The 21,254-nt window shown below is 43.8% G+C and overlaps 1 protein-coding gene across 1 annotated transcript; it reads left to right on the top strand.

Annotated features, from left to right (window-relative positions):
* Positions 1-201: 201 nt before the first annotated feature.
* On the top strand, positions 202-20,928 carry LOC148013225 (pentatricopeptide repeat-containing protein At1g62350-like). The gene is made up of 2 exons (XM_087668161.1): positions 202-792; positions 19,775-20,928. The coding sequence occupies exons 1-2, from the start codon at positions 394-396 to the stop codon at positions 20,192-20,194; spliced, it is 819 nt and encodes a 272-aa protein (XP_087524287.1). The 5' UTR covers positions 202-393; the 3' UTR covers positions 20,195-20,928.
* The last annotated feature ends 326 nt before the right edge of the window (positions 20,929-21,254 follow it).

Genomic DNA, 21,254 nt, shown 5'->3' with positions numbered 1-21,254 from the left:
GAGATGGTCAAATGAACCTTTCATGCATGTCTGTTTTGAGAGTTAGCCTATTAGAGTTGAAGACATAGGTGGGTTCAAACGAGTGGCGGCAAAGATATATCAAAGGGGCGTGCTTTTGATGTGGCATCTCCTAAATAGTTGAGACTTCCCTTCTTTTTCTACCAGACCTACCCTCTTTCTACTAACCTCTCCCCCTCATAAGAGCCTTGGTACTAAGAAAAAAACCTATCTTTACCTTCTTGTAACACATTGTGCCTACGGTTTTATTGTTTACACAGAGGAGGTGGAAGGTTGGTCATGGTTTGCAGTGTGCCGCCTCCATCTGAACCCAGCCTTAGTTAAGCTGGATCCAGAGACCATAGTTGGTCATTTGAGCGGGCTATCAATGGCAAAATGGCTGTAGTCTTGAGACGAGGATACTCCAGAGCAAGGGGGACATTGGCGGAGGGCGGGCTTCTCTCTTGGTACGTGCTGTCACATGCTCCTGCAGCGGCAGGAAGAGGAGGAGGAGCAGAGGCGGGATTAGGTTTAGGGTTAGGGTCAGGGCCAGGGCTAGGGCTAGGGCTGCCACAAGCGCGATGGTACTCCCGGCCGCGAGGATCCTTGTGGAGGAGCCGCAAGGGCATCAGCAAGGAGGCCCTCTACGCCCTCATCGATGTCAAGAGAGCCAAAGGCGACAGCGTCAACCTTGGCAACTCCCTGCAGACTACCGTCGCTCGCTTGCTCAAGGTCGACCTTCTCGCTGTTCTCCAAGAGTTGCAACGGCAGAATGAGGTCGACCTGGCGCTCAAGGTAAGGCTAGTCCTTCTCTTCTTTCTTGAGCACTGCTTTACTGGCCCAAGCTACATAGTGTCTAGTGTAAGCAATTCACCGAGAGAGAGAGAGAGAGAGAGAGAGAGAGAGAGAGAGAGAGAGAGAGAATATGGTTTCAACTGCCTCTGAGACTGTTGGCCTAGAGCTAGAGATGAAATTCTAACTGTTTTGAAGGGTCACAAAGTCAATGGCAAAACCTTTAGGGTGGTCCATAGGAAGCTCAGAAGGACGTGGAGGTGCTATGGTGACTGCCATGAATGACACCTTTATTGCGATGTAAATATTTATTTCTTTAATATTTATTTACCTGCAAATTTTTAAAAAACTGCCCTTGAGACCAAAACGTGAGAAATGTTACAATCAAGTAGGGGATCTAAGTTTGACCAATCAGTTCTTGTTGTACCAGGTTGGTGTCAAGATGTGGGCATTTTTTATGTTATAACAATTAAAATGAGGTCTGAATTGTTATGCAAAACCTAAAGGGTAAGCCTTGGTGCTTCACAACACGTGCTTTGATTAGAAACTATTAGCAATCTAGTCATCTCTCACTCGTAAGCCCTTTTCCATTTGGCCCTTGTCCCATTAGGTTGAGTTTCTACCCATCAGCACTCTTATTCACGTACTTTGCACCCTTCATTCCCATCATAGGCATACTCACATACCATGCTGAAGGTGTGTCTAGTATGTCTCAACATTTTCCATTTATGCAATTTGTTCTCTACTCATTGCCTTCATGCCTAATATTTGGAGATCTATTTCCACCACTTGTGCTCTCATTTTTGACTAGGTATAAGAACACGAAGTGCCTCCAAGCATGATGGAATAGCTTCATTGTGTAGACATCAAGGATAGTTCTTGTGTTTTGATTATTGACGCTTGCATTGTCTATATCTAGTTTAGGGTTTCTTGGTGGCCATGTAGATGAGTGTGAAGTTGCATTAGTAGTAGCTGTCTATATAGAGATTAGAAGGAATCATCAAAAGATGAGGAGTTGCATTTTTTACAAATGGACTAGTAGGACACCCTTGACTCTAATCAAAATTGCATTTGTTGCTAGTCCCCTTGCTTTGAAGTCTTGTTAGTGATGTACATTTCATGGGTGTTAGGTTATTTATAAGGCTTGTTCTTGGGTGCCTCTATGGGTAGTTGGAAGAATCATTTAGGATGGTTTCAATACATTTTAATTTTCCCCTAATGTTTGCTCTTAATGTTCAATGATTTGGTGACCCAAAACAAGGGGAAGATTGGGGGTTTTGGTTGGAATGTCTTCAATGAGCAATTCTACACCGAAAATATATTAGCTTGCATGTGTTAGTCATGTCAGTTTGTCATCTCTTGGTTGTGAGCTATTGTTAGAGTCTGATGGAGACCTAGGAGCTCTGGCAATGTAGGCGCATTTTCTTTATTTGTCGGCTTCTTGTGTGCACTCCTAGGCCAGTTATTATTTTCCACAGTTTGTCTACACTTGTCAGACATTGTTATTGCCATTTGGGATTTTTTTAGGGTGTCCCTTATTTTTTCTATCATTGTTTTTTAGTGACCAGCATTTGTTGCTAGTTGGCCAGCATTTATGGCCTCCTTTGGATTAGGTCGTCCAGCCTTTTGGTGTCTTGGCTATTTATAGCTAGTCTTCCCACTTGGCAGACACACATACACTCTTTAGTCTTCAGTCTTCCCTTTGCAGGTGCATACTCCGATACTTGGACTCTCTGTGCTTGGTGTTGCTATTGTCATCAGTATGCACCCTTGTACCCTCACTAACGCTTTGGGTTGTGTGCAAGGAGGGATCAATACATTATTATTGTATCGGGGTTCTTCTTCAGTCAATGCAGTATTCTTCCCTCATCTTTAGGTTCCTCTCTCTCTCTCTCTCGCTCTCTCTCTTTGCTTCTTTGTGTTCGTGTTTCTCTTCCATTGTGCACTCACATGGTATCATCGCGTGAGTACATAGTTTGGAGATTCCTTGTAGAAGAGCAAGTTTTCATCGTGGAGTAGCAGCCCGGATTTCCAAAATGCAGATTTTGCAGCTTGCATTTATTATCCAAATAGGTTGTCCATTGTGCATTTGCATCCCCAGGTAGCCAGGGTGATAGTCTATAGAGTCTAGGTGATAGCTTTTTGGTATCAAATAGCCCTAACTTTTGCGTTTTGCTCAAAATACAAATTTGCGTTTTTGTAGGTGCTTCCTGTTAGAAGTGGAGCAGCGGTGGAAGCATAAACATGTGCTGAAATAAACTGCTGAAACACAAGACAAAAAGAGAAAAGAAAAAACACGATACAGATGAGAACTCAGATGTATGCACGGGAAATGGAATCCATATATCTGAACACGAGACAGTCGCATACAACAGTGAGTCACTGACTGCGTGGGCACTGGCACTGGCTCCTCTCTCCACAGAGTCTGCAGATGGTGAAGGTGATGATGATGATAATGACTGAGGAGGAGCCACTGAGTATAAATAGGCTGAAAAAGTGGGGAGCAATAATGCTGGTCGGACAGCATTAATGCTGGACCAACATAGCTTACATAATTACTGGCTAATTACTGGCTAGATATTACAGAGAGTACTCCTGGGGTTTTACACAATTAGGTTTTAGAACTGCTGTATGGGTCAAGCATCTTCCCACGGCCTTGCCTCCTGTGCTCTCTCCGACCTCATTCATCATCACTTCCTCTCATCATTGCCCTCTTGTCCTTTCATGCTCTCCAACTGCTGCTCGATTCATTCCTTCCCTGCTTCCTATGCTTTATTTTAACTCATTCGTCATTTTTGTAGGCTCCTCTTGTCATCGTTTCAGACTCACACATGAGTTGACAAATATTCTGCTAACACCCTCTCTCAGATCATGAGTGATCTGACACAATACAATAGTACAATGAAAAGGGATCAGAAACTATACAACAGAGAACCACCAAGTAGAACCATGGATACCCAAGCAGTGGGTGATCAAGCCACCACCAAGGTGCCTCGGAGAGAACCTGATGTCGATGTCGATCCTACCAAACACCTGAAAATAGAGAAGATCATAGCATGTCTCTGTGTCCGTTACCAATGCCTCGCAGTAGCATACAAGACCATCCTGTCAAAAATGCCCCTGAACATAGGTGACCATGGATTCCCCGCCTTTGGTCAGACCGCCAAAGTGTCCCCTCATGTGAGCTCCAGACGAAAGCCTCCCGCTCTCTGTCAGATAACCAGCTCAGCAGGAACCTGGATGTCAATCCCAGCTCCAGGATTTGATTCCGCCAGACTGAAGTTGATGCGTCAGGGACGTCCCTCTCTGGAACCTGTGCACCTGTGTAAAAGTATAGATGAGGCGCGCGACTGCCCCATATGAACACCCGCTTACACTCCCTCTCTGGCACAAGAGAGTCGTGAGGGATGACCTCATCACCACCACTAGAAAGCAGCCGAGGAAGGGGCCACCAAGCCCTTCCCGCGATGCGAAGAAGAGGATCCCTTCCGCGCCTTGGACTTCACCTTGGTCGGAGGATCGGAGTCGGAGTCTGATGAAGGAGAGAACTCATCGGTCGAGTCAACATCCCGCTTCTTCTGCTCCTTCTTCCTGGAAGCCGCTAACTTCTTGCAGTCCTTCCGCAAATGTCCCTTCTTGCCACAGTGGTAACACTGGGCCTTCGACTTCTTCCCGTCACCCCTCTCTAAAGCTACATAAGTCTCGCCTCCATAATGTACCGGAAGCTGCCCCTGTAATCTCAAGGATGTCTCATGCTCAAGAAGCATGGAGGTCATATGTGTAAAATTGACAGGAGTCGATGATGTCTGCGCCCGCAAAGCATTGGCCACTCCATCAAACTCCGGGGGGAGCTTGTAGAGGACCGTCCCGACGAGATGTGCCTCGGGAAGAGCAGATTGCATGTGCCGAAGCTGGTCCTGTACTTGCGTAACACGAAGAAGAAAAGACTGAATAGTATCTTACGGCTCAAACTTCATCTGCTGGAGTTGTCCATAAAGTGTGACTGCCTGCATGGTGGAAGGTGCCTCGTACATCTGCTGCAACTTCTGCCATACTTCAGGAGAGGTCCTACAGGAGGTAACCGCCGGTAAGACTGCTTTAGAAATACACCAAAGCAACGCCGAGTAAGCACGGGCATCGTCCAAGTCCCATGTGAGCTTCAGGAAGAGGAAAAGGACGGAGAGGTCGAGCAATAGCTCCACAGACGATGTACCATAACCGCTTCTGCACAAACCAAGCTTGCATGACAGCACTCCATGTTAGATAATCAGGTCCATGTAACTTATCATCAGTGGAAGTGCATGGAGGGGCCATATGGAGAGGATAAGAAGAGAAGTAGAGAAGAGATGGAACTTAGAGAGGAAACACAGCCAAAACACAAGCACAGACTGCAGAAAATGAGAGTTCACATGCAAGATAACCCATAATCTGATCAATAGAAGACAAAATCTGCTGCAGAAAGTCAAAAAATCAGTCAAAAACTGCCAAAAACAGCAAAAACGGCTTGAATTAACAGTCACCCAGCCACGAGAGATGTGGAATCAGCAAAACACAGGCTGTAAACTGGAGAAAAACAGGTAGAAAACTGTCGCCAGCAACTGCAGATGAAAAACGCAGGCAGTAGAACGGTGCGTAGGCAGCAGGCGATGGCAAAACTGCAAAAAACGCAGGCTGAAAACAGCCCCAAAACAGGTCGCCTGGCTGCGACAGCAGTCGTCTGAGCAGCAAGGGTACAAAACAGTCCTGAAATCAGCAATAAAACACAGCAGAAACACAGATCCTGAAAAATGATACCATGTCAGAAGTGGAGCAGCAGTGGAAGCATAAACATGTGCTGAAATAAACTGCTGAAACACAAGGCAAAAAGAGAAAAGAAAAGAACACGATACAGATGAGAACTCAGATGTATGCACGGGAAATAGAATCCATATATCTGAACACGAGACAGTCGCATACAACAGTGAGTCACTGGCTGCGTGGGCACTGGCACTGGCACTGGCTCCTCTCTCCACAGAGTCTGCAGATGGTGAAGGTGATGATGATGATAATGACTGAGGAGGAGCCACTGAGTATAAATAGGCTGAAAAAGTGGGGAGCAATAATGCTGGTCGGACAGCATTAATGCTGGCCGACTGGTGCATAAAAATGCTCCATTGGCATAAAATGCTACACCAGAAAAAACCTAAAATACCTAATAAAAATGCCCAGCCCAGATCAAGCTCAGACTCACACATGAGCTGACAAATATTCTGCTAACACTTCCTTCTTGGTATAGGCAACATCATTTTGTTGCAGGTGACTGCTTCTTGTGCCTTGGCTACAATTTCTTGTTGTAGCTGATAGCTTTGTGTGCAGGTGATAGTTGTTTCTCTATTAAACACAAACTTCTGGGTGATTGCAGGTTTGAAGATGTCTTTCTAGTTCACGAGCTTTGATGACTTAGAAGAGGAACTTCTTTCCAGACACTCTTTTGAGCGGAGACACGACTATAGTTGGCATGAGGAGTCCCTTGTTTGCACCCGTCTCCTCTATCATATGATCAAGAGAATCAAGCTTACCTCTCATGTCCACCTTCGTGATGTGCTCCTTCATAGAGGAGGAATCATCAAGATTAAGCATTTGCAACTTCCTTCTAGGGAATCTTGTGGGCTAACACCTTATGCTGATACAAAGATGTAAGCTTCTTCCGTACTTCCACCGCGGTCTTCATCCTATGAACATGCACAAGGATAAAATCCTACAAACTCATAAAGAGAAAGGATCGGCTTAAGAGTTGAGCCGATCCCACAAAGCTACATGGTCCATAGAAGTTTCATTTGTGGGATCCTCCTTAGAACAAGGGATGGAATCTGAAAGAAGAGCCTAAAGATCGAAGGTGTCGAGTATGCACTCCACCTTCCACAACCACAACGAATAGTTTGAACCATCAAGTTCGTCTTCTTTGGGTAATGAAGGTAAGACAAGCTCTGTACCGAAAGTATCAAGGATGACATTTTCATTGAGGATGGAGCCTTCTATGAAAGATGAATGGAAAGATATGGCTATGATCCTTTTGACTTAGCTACCATCTCCTCGATTCGATGTCTTCTATACCAACCTTATTGCATCGAGGATCCGCGAGACACTCTTATGGGAGGAGCTTTCACCACTTGTCTTAGCATGATGAGTGACTCAGTGAGGTTGGAGCCCGTGGCTCTAGCTTCACTAAGGCATTTATTGTAGGTATTGGTAGACAGAAGGAGGCACGTGCCAAGGACAAGAAGCAGGAGGACAATCGCCGTCCCCGGAATGTATCCATCATGGACTGCGTTTCCAAATGATGGAACGTTCCCTGTCTGAAACGGGACAGGGAACGCCACGTGGCAAAACTTACCTGCGCCCGGTCACCCTCATTCTGCTTTCGCCTGCGCCCAGTTCGCCTGCTCCCGCCTACGCGCAGTTCGCGTTCTACTCCCGCCCAGACTCCTGTCCTGGCCTGCGTCCTACTCCCACCTGTATTCTGCCCCCAGCCACCTTCATTCTCTTCCTTCTTCTCTCTTGCTTATGAGGAAGACCTCTTCTTTAATTGTGGTCCTAGTTTGGATATTGTAATCAATGATGAAACAGGACCTGGTCGCTTGTGGGGGATGTTATCAGAACATGCAATATATGATGAGAGGGAGAAGTCCAAGTGCCCACACTTGTTAGAAGTGGTGCAGCAATGAAAGCATAGACAAGTGCTGAAATAAATTGTTGAACACAAGAAAAAAGAACAAAAGAACACTGTAAAGGAAGAGAACTCAGAGATGTGCTCAGGAAATGGAATCCATATGCCAAACATGAGAATGACGTGTACAACAATGAGAGATTGGTTGTGTGGGCACCGGCATTGGCTTCTCTCTGCAACAAGAAGACCACTTGAATAATGATGATGACTGAATGAGAGGAGGAGAAGCCATTGAATAAATAGGTCCAAAATATGCCAGTTGGTCGGCCAACAATAATTACTTGAATAATCACCATAAAATGCCTAAATTACCCAGTAATATCAAGCATAGCCCAGACTTACACATGAGCTGTCTAGATTGCTAACACTCTCTAAGATAATGAGTGATTTGATATAATACAATGATACAAGGATAATCAGATACAACAAAGAACCACCAAAGTAGAACCATGGATACCCAAGTAGTGGGTGATCAAGCCACCACAAGGTGCCTCGGAGAGAATTTGAGGTCAATGTCGATCGTACCGGCTCATGAAAATAGAGAAGAGTCATAACAAATCTCCATGTCTGTCAACAATATCTTGTAGAAGCATACAAGACTATCCTGTTAAAAATACCTGTGAATATATGTGACCATGGATTTTTTGCCTTTGCCCAAGACCGCCAAAGTATCACCTCATGTGAGCTTAAGACTAGGAGTTAAGCCTGCTCTCTGTCAAAGAAAATAGCTCAGCATGATTGGATGTCAATCCCAGCTCTAGGATTTGAACTTGCCAGACTTCGTGTGATGCGTCAGGAGCGTCCCTCTCTGAAACCTATGCACCTGTATACCTGTATAGATGAGGCTCGGACTGCCCCATCTCACCACCCTTTCACACTCCCTCTCTAGCACCGGAGAGTTGTGAGGGATGATCGCATCGCCTGGACTAGAAAGCAACTGAGAAAGGGGCAATCAAGTCCTTCCCGTGATTTAAAGAAGCGGATTCCTTTTGCATTGCGGATTGCTTCTTGGCCGGAGGATTGGAGTCGGAGTTTGAGGAAGAGGATGATGCGTTGGAGGAGGCCGCATCTTGCTGCTTCTTCTTCTTCTTCCGCGAGGTTGTTAACTCCTTGTAGTCCTTTCGCAAGCGACCCTTCTTACTAGAGTGATAACCTTGGGCCTTCGGCTTCTTCTTCCTGTCACCCTTCTCTGAAGCTGTAAAGGCCTCACTAGAATCACCATAATGAGATGAGAGTCTCCCCTATAAATGCAAAGCTATCTCACGCCCAAGCAGCATTGAGGACTTGTGTAAAGCACACATGTGTAGAGGATGTTTGTGCTCTCAAAGCATTCACCACTCCATCAAACGTTGGCTGGGGGGGAGGGGGTCTTGTAGAGTACTATACCTAGTAGATGTGCCTCTGGAAGGGTAGATTGCATGTGTTGAAGCTGGTCTTGTACCTGTGTAACACGGAGCAAAAATGACTGAATGGTGTCCTTGGACTCAAACTTCATCTGTTGAAGCTGTCCATAAAGGGTCACAACACACATAGGGGAAGGTACCTCGTACAACATCTGAAGCTTTGACCATATCTCTGGGGATGTCCTATAGGATGTAACTGTCAGTAGAACTTCTTTAGAAATACACTGAAGCAGTGCAGAATATACACTGGCATTGTCCAAATCCCATGTAAGCACAGCTTCCTTATGGTTATCCTCACCAAAATCTTCAAGAAGAGGAAAAGGATGTTGAGACTTAGGAATAGCTCCACATACAATGTACCAAAGCCACTTTTGCTCAAAGCAAGCTTTCACCACAACACTCCATGCAAGATAGTTAGATCCATGTAACTTATCATTTGTAGAAGTGCACGGAGGAGCTATTTGGAGAGGAGAAGAAGAGAAGATAGAGGATAGAGGGTATACGGAGAGGGAATACAGCCAAATCAACAGCAAAGACTTTACAGAATGAGAGTTTACATGCAGTGTAATCAAATATTTGATAAAAAACAAAGGTGAACTGCTGCAAAATGAAGAAAAACCAGTCAAAAACTGCAAAAAACAGCAAAAACGGCTTGTAGAAATAGTTGCCCAGCCATAGTTAGTGGCAGAAAACCAAAAACGCAGGCTGGTGGAGCATTGAATGCAGCAAACTGACGATTGCAGGCTAAATGAAAACACAGGTTGCTGGTCTGAAAAATGCAGGTCTAATGAGTAGGGGAAAGAAAAACTTGTAATCGGTAGAAAAATCGCAGTAGGAACCAAGATCTTGCAATTTGATACCATGTCAGAAGAGGTGTAGCAATGGAATCATAGACAAGTGGTGAAAGATAGACTGCTGAACACAAGACAAAAGAACGAAAGAACATTGCAAAGGAAGAGAAGTCAGAGATGTGCTTGGGAAACGGAATCCATATACCAAACACGAGAATGACGCGTACAACAGTGAATCACTGGCTATGTGGGCATCGACACTAACTCCTCTCTCCAATAGGAAGACCACTTGAATAATGATGATGATTGAATGAGAGGAGGAGCCACTGAATAAATAGGCCCAAAATATGCCAAATATGACAGCTCGTTGGCTAGCACTCATTGCAGGAAGTGTTGACAAAAGTACCTCCATTTGAAGCCCAATACGAAGGATTCAAAGGATTTGAAGGCTGCCTTGTTAGAGAGTGACATTCCTTGGATGGACAGATGTAGTTTTCAGTAGGCATTCCACGTGGTAGGAGCGCATGCAGTAGGGTAGATGACATGTGGCAGGTCGGACAACAACGCAGGTGATATGTGGCAGGCAGTCGGATAACAACACTTGGACAACAGTCAATTGCATTAATGCAGCCGACCTGCATCCGACTTGCTTGGTTTTGTGTGTTTTTTCCAGCCTATTTATAGGTCCTGATTCCAACAGCCTTGGTCAATTGGTTTTTACAGATTTCAAGCTGCAGACCATGGAGACTGCTCGAGGTTGACGGAGACTGAGACCTTCGAGGTGGAGACATACGCAGATATTCTCTTTGCACCCTTGTATACTTCTGCATCCTTTTATAGCATTCTTCATTGCAGATTTTTTGCGTTTCATTGTCTCTTTCTCTCGCTGTTCACTCTTTGTCTTAGTCATTCGCTTCCGCATTGCTTCACTCTGACATGGCATCAAGTAGGTGGGCTTTGCATCAAAACAAGGCTGAGGTGAGCGTGGGCATGCGAGAAAGGAGAAGATTTGTTGAAGTTACTGCTAGTTTTTGTTGTTAGAGGCTGCCTTTTGGGTCTTCAAGTGCAGATTTTACCCTTTCATCGCCTCTGATGGGTGAAGGAGCGGGATGAGTGACCAAGAGCCCTAACAAGTTGCATTTTCACAGTCAGAGGGGGGTTGCTCTCTATGTTTTGTGCAGACATTGTAGGTGAAGATGTCTTTTGAGGCCGAGGCTGAGTTTTAGGCGATCATGGGCCGGAAGATACCCATCTTACTAGCTCTTTCATCAGATTAAAAGCTCAGTGGCAAGAATTACCGCATTTGGCAGGTCTCAATACTTGTGATTCTGGAGTCCTATGATTTAGCGGAGCTTATTATGAAGGCTATTCATCGTCCTTCTTCGTGAGATGAGTCTAGACTCTCTTCCAATGATAAGGTGGAGTTAGCAAAGGCTCAGGCACATTGGGATAAACTCAATGCTCATATTCGCTCGTTTTTATTTCTCTCATGTACTACAACCGTTCTCTCTCATATTGAGCATTTGACGGTGGCCCATGAGATATGGCTAGAGCTTGATCATTTGTATAATCAGATGATTGTCATGAAGCGAGTTTCTTTGGAAGTGCAGATGCGGACCATGAGTATCAACAAGTCATCCTCTATGCGGGAGCATATCAACAAGTTGTGGTAGCTTAGGGAAGGTGATTACTTTTGAAGACATGGCGATAACTCTGCTTTCATAGTTACTGCTCTGCTTCGGTGGTTTTTATTCCGCGCTGAATGCTTAAGGACAGTATGAGACTCTTCGGTGGAAATAGTTGGTTCCTATGGTCTTGGACCAAGAGGAGCAACTGAAAGGTTCTCTCAGAAGAAGGGGAAGGAGGAGGAAAAATCTAAGAAGGACAAAGAAAAGGAGCAACTGAAAGGTTCTCTCAAAAGAAGAAGAAGGAGGAGGACAAATCTAAGGACAAAGAAAAGGAGTCTACTTATCACATTTGTGGCAAAATAGGTCATTGGAAGAAGGATTGCCCCATCAAGGAGAAGAAGGAGAAACCTTCCAAGGATTTCGGAGGGTTGGCTGCTCCCTCATCAGCTACTTTCCTCCACTTGTAGATGGTTGAAGATTCGACCCTAACGGCTTTTGATGTTGCGTTGACGGCTCCATACACTCGGGAGTGGATTGTTGACAGTGGTGCCTTCTGGTACATGACTCCTTCTGCCGTAGGTGTTGCTTATTTGCGACCTTCGGATGGCCAGATTCTCATTGGTGATTGTGCCGGCTTTGGGTACCATCTTTCGGTGCACAAGATTTCTGCCCTTGGTCTTTTGATTGAATTTGATGATGATTCTTTTCGGATTCTTAATCGTGGATCGAGGTAGGTGTTTTTTTTAAAAGTTATGAGGAGAATTGAGTGTTTGGCCACCTCAATTATGATTACCTTTGGAAGGTGTCGAAGGGATGGCTTGTTTGAGGTTTGTCGGATATTGTGGTGAGCCAGCAGCCTTGTGTATCTTGCATCCATGGGAAGCAGACTCGTGATGTTGTTCCCAACAAGGCTTTGGGCGGTCTTTTGCACCCTTCGAGCTTGTTTCTACCGATCTTTGTGGACCGATGAGGGCGGAGTCCCTTAGAGGGAGCTTGTATTTCATGCTAATTGTGGATGATTACAACAAGATGTCATGGACTTATTTCTTGAAGCTGAAGTCAAAGGCTTTCTCCAACCTTAAGGATTGGTTGCTCTTTGAGGAGAATCGATCAAACCAGAAGTGGAAGATCTTACAATTCCATAAGGGCAGAGAATTTGTTTCAAATGAGTTTACTTGTTTTTGTGTAGATCGTGGTATTCACCAGTACAAACACCCTTAAGGAGAATGGCATCCTGGAGTGGAAGAATTGCAGTGTGATCGAGATGGCCCATACCGTGATGGAGCATCATCAACCCATAGACACCTCAGTGTCTATGGACACCTTAGCATCTATGGGCTGAGGTTGTGGCTACTGCAGTTCACATTCTTAATTGTTTCCCTACTTCTGCTGTTGTTGGTATGACTCCATATGAGGTGTACTTTGGGTCTACGCCAAATGTTTTTTATTTCAAGGTTTTTGGGTGTGATGCCTATGTTCACATCCTGAAGACAGCGTGACAAATTTGAAGCAACTTCCAAAAGATAGGTGTTTGTGGGCTATAGCTCCTAGTTTCAAGGTTACCGATTGTATGATCCTATTAAGCGGGATGTCTACACGAACTATGGTATTTGGTTCGTGGAAGTTCCAGCCTTAGAGGGGGGTGAGGAACACCCTGCTCCTGGAGATTATCGCCAGGCGCTTGTGGTTATTTCTCTGGAGCATGTCTCTTGAGGACTTCTTCGGACGAGGAGCTTAGTTCTCAACCCCCTTATTCACTGCTTGCCCCCCTGCCATCGGTGGACCTTCTAAATACTTCTGCAAATGGAGAACAATGAGGTGAGATTCGGCCTTCTTCTTGTTGGGCTCGTGACACTCTTCGTGATGCAGGTATTGAGGGGGTCCTTGAAGAGTGGTAGCTGCAGGATGATCTGCGACGTTCTCGGAGGAACCAAGCACACCCCACTGAGCTTGTTATTTGCTAGCATTTATTGTGTTTTGGTATTATTTGCAGCCAGTCGGCCAGCATTTAATTCTGGCCGACCAGTCATATTTTTGGCATTTATTTGGCCTATATATTTTCAGGCTCCCTCCTTCACATTCATTCATCACCTGACAGTCCTTGGAGAGAGGGAGCATGTGCCAGTGTCTCCATAGCCAGTGACTCACATTGCTTCTGAACTGTCTCATGTCTTGGTATATGGATTTCATTTTCCGAGCATACATTTGAGTTCTCATCTGTATTGTGTTCTTTTTTTCCCTTTCTCTTTTGTCTTGTATTGTAGCAGTTTATTACAGCTTATGTTTATGCTTCCATTGCTGCACCACTTCTGACATGGTATTAGTTTTCAAGTTTTGTGTTCTTGTTATGTTTTCTTGCTTATTTGAGGACTGTTTTCACCCTTGCTGATCAAGCAATTACTGCTCTATACAAGCGACCTGTTTTATTTGCGTTTTCTACAGATTTGTCATTGCCTGCTGTTTACAACCCCGTCTACTGCTTGTGTTTTCAGTTTCCAGGCTGTTGTGATGGTTTTTCAGCCTATTCGTGGCAGTATTCAGCTTGTGTTGTGGTGTTCTTAACTTCTTCCTAGCTGGGCGACTGAACTTTCAGAGGCCTTTTTTGCTGTTTTTGGCAGTTTTTGATCGATTTTTTGATTTTTTGTAGCAGCGTTTGTATTGTTTTGGTCAGATTTTGGATTATACTCCATGTGAACTCTTGTTTTTCGCAGTCTGTGCTCGTGTTTTGGTTGTGTTCCCTCTCCAAATATCTTCTATTCTCTACTTCTCTTCTAAATCCTCTACAGATGGCTCCTCCATGCACATCCACTGATGACAAGCTCCATGGACTTGATTATTACACGTGGAGTGCAATGATGAAGGCTTGATTTATCCAGAAGCGGTTATGGTACGTGGTTGGTGGAGCTCTTGCATGGTCTTAATAGTCTTTTTTTGTTCAAGTTGATTCTAATGAAGACAACCATGAGAAAGCAGTGCTTACATGGAATTCGGATGATGCCCATGCTTATTCAGTCTTACTTCGGTGAATTTCTGTCATGAGGATATGTATTTTTGAAACCTCACTTAACATGTGGATTGATTTTTAATCACATGGTTAAGTAAATGATGCACATGTGAGGTGCAACTGGGATTAAAGTAAATTTACGAGCTTGGGATCTGAAGAAATCATGGGATGTCAAAGGCAAAAGTTGCTATAAGTTATGCCGCACAGGTACTTAGTGGTATCTGGTGCTAGTTGTTGGCCTAGGTCATCCATTTGGCCATAAGTGTCAATTGGTGACACTAGAGAAGTGGTGTTTAATGGTACCTAACGCCTATCTCATGGTCAAAGATGGCGTAGAGACATTGGGGAATAGAAATTGCCTAGCCAATTTAATTATTGGCCAGTCAGATTATTTTTCAGGGCATCGATACAATTATTGGATTAATTTTCAGTATTTTAAGATTGAAAAATTAATATTTAATTATGAAAAATGTTGAAAAAACCATTTGGGAAGGTTGCCACTTCTGAAAAATGCCCATGCAAGATCGAAAAACGTCTTTAGAGGCTGGAGAGAGGCATTTCTATAAATTTAGCCTGCAAGAAGAGGGAGAAAGGGCTGCTGGTCTGATTTGCAGCCATTGGAGGACCTTTTGAGGTAGCCAAGGGCAAAAGAAGACCAATCAACAGTAGGAGACATCATCTACAGGCTGTTGAGGCAAGGCAACAATAGTAAATGACTGATTTTCTTCAGTTCTTTGCATCTACATGCTGTTGTGGCAAGGCAACAGATGCACTTGATTGATTTTCATTAATTCTTCGCAACAAAACTCTTATTTTTTCTCTCTCTACAGCTTTTCCTCTCATCTCCCAGCCATTTCACAGTCTTGCTTTGAAGATCTTAGCATTTGGATCCTTGGAGGCTAAGAAATTGCAAATTTCTTTGCTGTAAGTCCTAATTTACAACAAAAATTAGGGTTTAGCAGCAGCCTTGGGAAGCGTGCCAGAAATTGTAGTCTCCAAGACTTGGATTCTGTAAGACTGAAGGTGAATTTCAGTTGAATTCAAATGGAGGACTAGCCAGCTACTGAATTTGGGGCATTTCCATCGTCTCTAAAGTGAATGAAGGCCAATTGAGTGACCGAATCAAGGGGACAAAATAGATTGAAGACTTCCCGGTCAACTTTCTCTTCAATAAAGCTAAAGAAATACCGAAAGGGGCATCAATTTTGGGGCCAATCTGGTGTGCATTGTCCAAGATCAGTAGGTAAATTTGTATTTTCAGATATTCTTTTATTGTTTGCTACTGTAATTAAGTTGTAATCAGGGATTACCACCCTATCCGAGGAGGAAGTGTGGTTTCAATTTTCAAAGAAGTCCTACCGGCGGTCACCTCCTGCAGGACAGCTTCAGACATATGGTCGAAGTTGTAGTTGATGTACGAGGCTCCCTTTACCATGAGGGCTGTTACTCATTATGGCCAGCTCGAGTAACGATCAAAGTTTGAAACCAAAGATACGATCCAAGCATTCCTACTTTGAGTTACCTAAATCCAAGACCAATTTCGCACTATGCAGTCTGGCCTATTAGAGGCACACTTGTTGGGGGTACTCTACAAGCTTCCTCGGGAGTTTGATGGAGTGACGAATGCTTCACGAGCGCAGACATCTATGACTCCTGTCAGTTTTCTTTATATGTCCTCGATGCTATTTGAGCATGAGGCGACTTTGTGACTACAGGGGCGGCTTCCATCACATTATGGAGGTTCAGGTGAGGCTCTTGCAGTTTCAGAGAGGGGTTCGAAGATGACGAAGTCGAAGGCCCAATGTTACCACTGTGGCAAAAACGGTCATTTACGGAAGGATTGCAAAGAGTTTGTGGCTTCGAGGAAGAAAAAGATGCAGAAGACGAAGTGGGATGCAGATTCTTTTGATGAGTCATCATTTGCCTCAGATTCTGACTCAGCTCCTTCGGCCAAGGTGAAGTCCAAGGCACGGAAGGGATCCTCTTCTTCGGATTGTGAAAAGGGCTTGGTGGCTCCTTTCTCAGTTGCTTTCTAGTGGTGGTGATAAGGTCATCCCTTAGGACTCTGCAGTGCCAGAGAGAGAGTGTGAGAGGGTGGTGAGATGGGGCAGCCGTGCCTCATCTATATTTCTATATAGATGCACAAGATTTAGAGAGAAACATCCTTGACGCATCGGTCGCAGTTTGGCAAATACAAATCTTGGAGCTAGGATTGACATCCAGGTTTATAATGGGTTGATTATTTGACAAAGAGCAAGTGTCTTTCGTCTAGAGCTCACATGAGGGGACACTTTGGTGGTCTGGCTAAAGAAGGGGAATCCATTGTCATTTATGTGGTACGGTATTGGTGACAGGATGGTCAAGTGTGCTACATCAGAGGCATTGTTGACAGACATTGAGAGTTGCTACGATCTTCTTTATCTTCAGGAGTTGGTAAAATTGACATGGATGTCAGGTTCTCTCCGAGGCACCTTGGTGGTGGCATGTGTATCCACTACTTGGGTATCCATGGTTCTACTCTGATGGACATTATTGTATGTACTATGATGCGACATTATCATTGTATATTATATTGTTTCAGATTACCCATGATCTGAGAGGGTGTTAGCAGATTAGTTAGTTCATGGTCGAGTCTGTACATGTGGTATAGCAGGCTGGGCATAGAGATATTTTGGGCATTTTATTTATCAGCATTTATTGTGTTTTGACATTATTTGCAGCTAGTCGGTCAGTTAGTATTTAATGTTGGCCGATCAGTCATTTTTGGCATTTATTTGGCCTATATATTCTCAGGCTCCCTCTCCCACATTCATTCATCACTTGACAGTTCTTGGAGAGAGGGAGCATGTGCCAGTGTCTCCACAGCTGGTGACTCACATTGCTTTTGCACTGTCTTGTGTCTTGGTATATGGATTCCATTTCCCAAGCATACATTTGAGTTCTCATCTGTATTGTGTTCTCTCTTTTCCTTTTTTTTTTTTGTCTTGTGTTGCAACAATTTATTAGAGCTTATGTTTACGCTTCCATTGTTGTACCACTTTTGACAGGTGCAATGTAAAACTTTCATTAAAGTGAAATTTTGCACCTTAGAATTGAGTTACATTGAAAGTTTTACCCAATAAGCAACTCACTTTGAGCACTTAAGTTATTAAGCAAGCCTTAAGCTAAAGTTTTGCCTAGTAGACATCTTACTTATGATCAATGACTAAGTCATTAATTAGCCCTTAGTAAAAAGCGTGATATAATTAAGGAGCAGTTGGTTACTCTTTTGGAAAGCTTATCTTGACTATTTGGGGCTTTTTCTCTCTCATTTTGGAGGAACCCAAGCTGGGAGGTAGCCACTCTTTTCTTTCCTGCTACACAAAATTGCAAATTTCAGCCAAGGAATGAGCTTACAGCATAGATGGAGTGTGGACAACAGTCAATTTTTCTCTTGGCATGGGGATTTGTTGGGTAGCCTTGTAACTCCATATATAGAAAGGTATGCTATTGCTTTTGATCTAAATATTAGAAAAACATGTATGACAGTACTATGGGTTGAGACGTGTTCTTCTTCGAGTTCTCAAGCCTAGTGCACTCTCTGGGTAATTTTATTTCGAAGAAAGTGAGATTCTTATAGTTCCATTGCGAGAAAACCCCTCTCTGTTTGTGAGAGGAATAACGTGGGATTGCATGGGGACTATGTAGGAGAGTTATCCCAGCAAATGCTCCACGAAATTGGGTTCAAATGCTTGTTGTCATTTCTAGGGTTTGGCAGATTGAAGAGTTCATTTGTAGTTTTGAACACTCTACAACTGGTCGGAGACCAACAATGAAGGTATCAAGGCCATTGTGCACCCGTGGACCGGCTATGTCACGAGAAATTGATGAAATGCAACCATTCATAACCAAATTTGAGTGTATTTTAATCTAAAGAAATACCAATATGGGCGCAAAGCTTTGGGGCTAACAAGCATCAATGTGTGGTGTAGGAGCACTCTAGCTACAGCTGTGTGTGGAGTTTTCTTGATGAATTTATTGTTAAGTTGAATAAAGTGTTTGCTAAAATGTGGTTTATTGCCCTCTTGGCTTCCAAAGGTCGGTTTTAGATGCCCTTCAAGAAGTACGTGTGGGAAAACAAAAGAAGATGATGCAATTGGGATGTTGTCCACTTGTTCGGGTTTGTTGGTTTGCTGATTAGAAAAGATTGAGGCGGGAGAAGTACTCGATGTCGGGCAAGAAGAGAATTTGCTGGAGTAAATGTAGCCTATCACACCATAAACATTTTGATGCCTTCTAAAAAATCTTGCTGTCTGTGTCACAAATGCCACATGTACAAATGTAGCAAGAACCATAGATCTGTAAAACAAACTACCCAGTATGAAAAAGACACTGCCCAACTAAGAAGATCCTTGTCTTGAGGAAAAAAAACACAGTGTTGTCCTTAAGAATCCTGCATAAAATGCAAGTCTATAGTGAAGCAGACAGCTGCTAGGATGAGGTTCACACTGCCCCAGATTGGAACACAGCAATGTGAGGTTAGGTCTCCACAAATCATAGCTTGACAATGGTTTGTCCTTGCAAAACGCAGCCGGAAACGGGTTGTAAACAGGCCGCCCTGCACAAAACACAATGTGTTGGTTTGAATGAAGGTCATCAGCACTGTTGAATGTTGCCTAGTTGGTTGCAATGTGGGCAACACGCTTCTCTTCGAAGATCTCTAGCTCTCACATGTGGTTTTGATACCATGTTGGAGTGTGCAACGGAAAGGAAAGTGAGTATGGAGAGGAGGAGAATGGAAGAGAATGTAGGTGGAGAAGGAACAATTTGATTGCAATGGTTGAAGGATACAAGGCTACAATAGTTAGCCCTAACACGTAGCTCTATGCGTTAGTGTGGGCGCTAGATGGTAGTAGGGGAATGAGAATGAGAGGAGGAGGGCTGGTTGATCACAAAGGATCTATGATGGATAATAAGAGAGAGAGAGAGAGGGCAAGCCTCTTATACATAGAAACAGGGAACGCCCGTTCCAGGCCTTAGGAACGGATTAACGCATTCCGGCATGTGTCTACCAACGAAACGCCCATGGAACGTTCCTGCCCGTTCCCAGTCGCGTTCTTGCCCGTTCCGCACTGTTCCGGGCCGTTCCATTATTGGAGTTGCATTGTGACAATGTCTTAAAGCGTGCAAGTCATTATGAGCTTTGACCAGTGTATTTCAAAAACAGAGTAAAGAAAGCAGACTCTTAGCAAAGAGCTGCATCTACAATGTCCTCGTAAACATCCTTCTTTCAGGTTCAACTTTTAACGTTAATAATTGCATCTGAAATGCTGGTCACATAATGTGCTGATAGGTGGACTTTAGGGCAAATGTCATAAAAAATAAAATGGTGTGATTTCAATGGTGTTTCTTGTCTTCAGGTTTCAATGGTGTGATTTCAGTGGTGTGATTTCAATGGTGTTTCTTGTCTTCAGGTTTTCTACATGGTCAGGAAGGAGTATTGGTACAAGCCAGATGTTTATTTCTATAAGGACATGCTTTCTTGCCTTGCCAGGAATAAGCGAGTATCAGAGTGTGAAGCACTACTGAAGGATTCTAGGACTGATGGGTTGCCACCAGATGGTATGGTGCTTACAGAAGTCATGATTGCGTACTTTGAATGTGGTATGCTTCCTCAAGCTGTGGAAACCTTTGAAAGAATGAGAAAAGGAAGCTGCCCACCTGACAGGCCTGCATTCAAGGTGATTCTGAGATACTTAAAAAAGATGAACAAAAAGGAGCTGAGAGCCAAATTAAGAAAGGAGTACTTGGAGTTCTATGAAGGTGTTGAGCCCCAAGGCAAAAGCAGATTGATGCCCGAAGATGATGATAGTGAGGAAGAGGGATTACTGTAAGGTATTGAAAATGGGCAGTGCTTATGTTCACAAGCTAGTTGCTGACTAGGTGAATTAGGTGGTAGGTAGCTGCACAACACAGCAGAGTGATGATCATAGATAAAATTGAAGACAGCTTCAGCTGTATTTGTATAAATCGAGATATAATATGGAAAATGGGAAAAACGCATCTTGATGGTTTGGTACAGTGATGCTTTCCTACACAGGACCTGTACCTTTTGTCTTACCATTGAATCACATTGAAATGTGGTGGCATATGGAACAAGACTGATGGCACCAAAGAATGAAGTCTTCAGAAATGTGTTACAGCCCAAAGTTTGACATGGCAATCATTACTTAAAACTTTCATCATGTATGGAAAAGTCTCAAGAAAGCTGTATTGGGCTGTTAAGGATGATGTAATCTTTGGGACTTTCAAGCAAGACTGTGTCTTGTTTCCATACATGGTTAGGAATTTGGGAATGCTGTCATCTGTCAACCCCTCCCTTCTTTCTCACACCTATTGTAGCTTTATTTTTCCTCAAACAGGTGATGAAGTAAAGACTAACAAATAAACCCATACAACTCTGTCAAGTGATTCCAACATCTCTACAGGAGTGTGTCATGAATCGTGATGAACAAACAGTGGGGAGGTGTTACCATGGTTGTGGAGTGCTGCTTGTATGCATTTGCTTTCAATGGGTTTTCTGCTATGAGGCTAAGCCAATGTGAATGCCAACCAGAGGTTCATTCAGGTAAGCATATGCTTCTAATAAGGAATCGATAGAAATCCTCTGAATTGGGAGTTTGCACGATGGCTGTGTGGTAAAACCACAACTTAGTATTGGTTTCTCTTTTGAGATAAGATACCCGAATGTGTCTTAAGAGTGGGCAGGAGTCACGTTGGTATTTTTGATGTGTGCAGATATGATAGAGTGCAATTGCAATGAACAAAGGACCTTGAACTCTTTCGGACCCTCCTTGGTGACCCTACCAAGGAGGATGGCCAACTAAGTATCCTAGCAGCACAGACTTGCATGAACCCGCCATGTGAACGTGTGAACATTCTCGTCCAACCAAT

Source organism: Lygodium microphyllum, chromosome 26 (genome assembly GCF_053477565.2).
Source record: "Lygodium microphyllum isolate KBCC chromosome 26, Lygodium_microphyllum_v1.1.10, whole genome shotgun sequence".
Classification (NCBI taxonomy): domain Eukaryota; kingdom Viridiplantae; phylum Streptophyta; class Polypodiopsida; order Schizaeales; family Lygodiaceae; genus Lygodium; species Lygodium microphyllum.
Note: the sequence above shows the minus strand (reverse complement) of the source record. Positions and strands in the feature narration are given on the sequence as shown.

Bases quoted from the DNA above. Each gene is read 5' to 3' on its own strand.
- LOC148013225 (XM_087668161.1), top strand. From the start codon at position 394: ATGGCTGTAGTCTTGAGACGAGGATACTCCAGAGCAAGGGGGACATTG. The intron at 793-19,774 runs GTAAGGCTAGTC...TCTTGTCTTCAG, and splicing joins AGGTCGACCTGGCGCTCAAG to GTTTTCTACATGGTCAGGAA.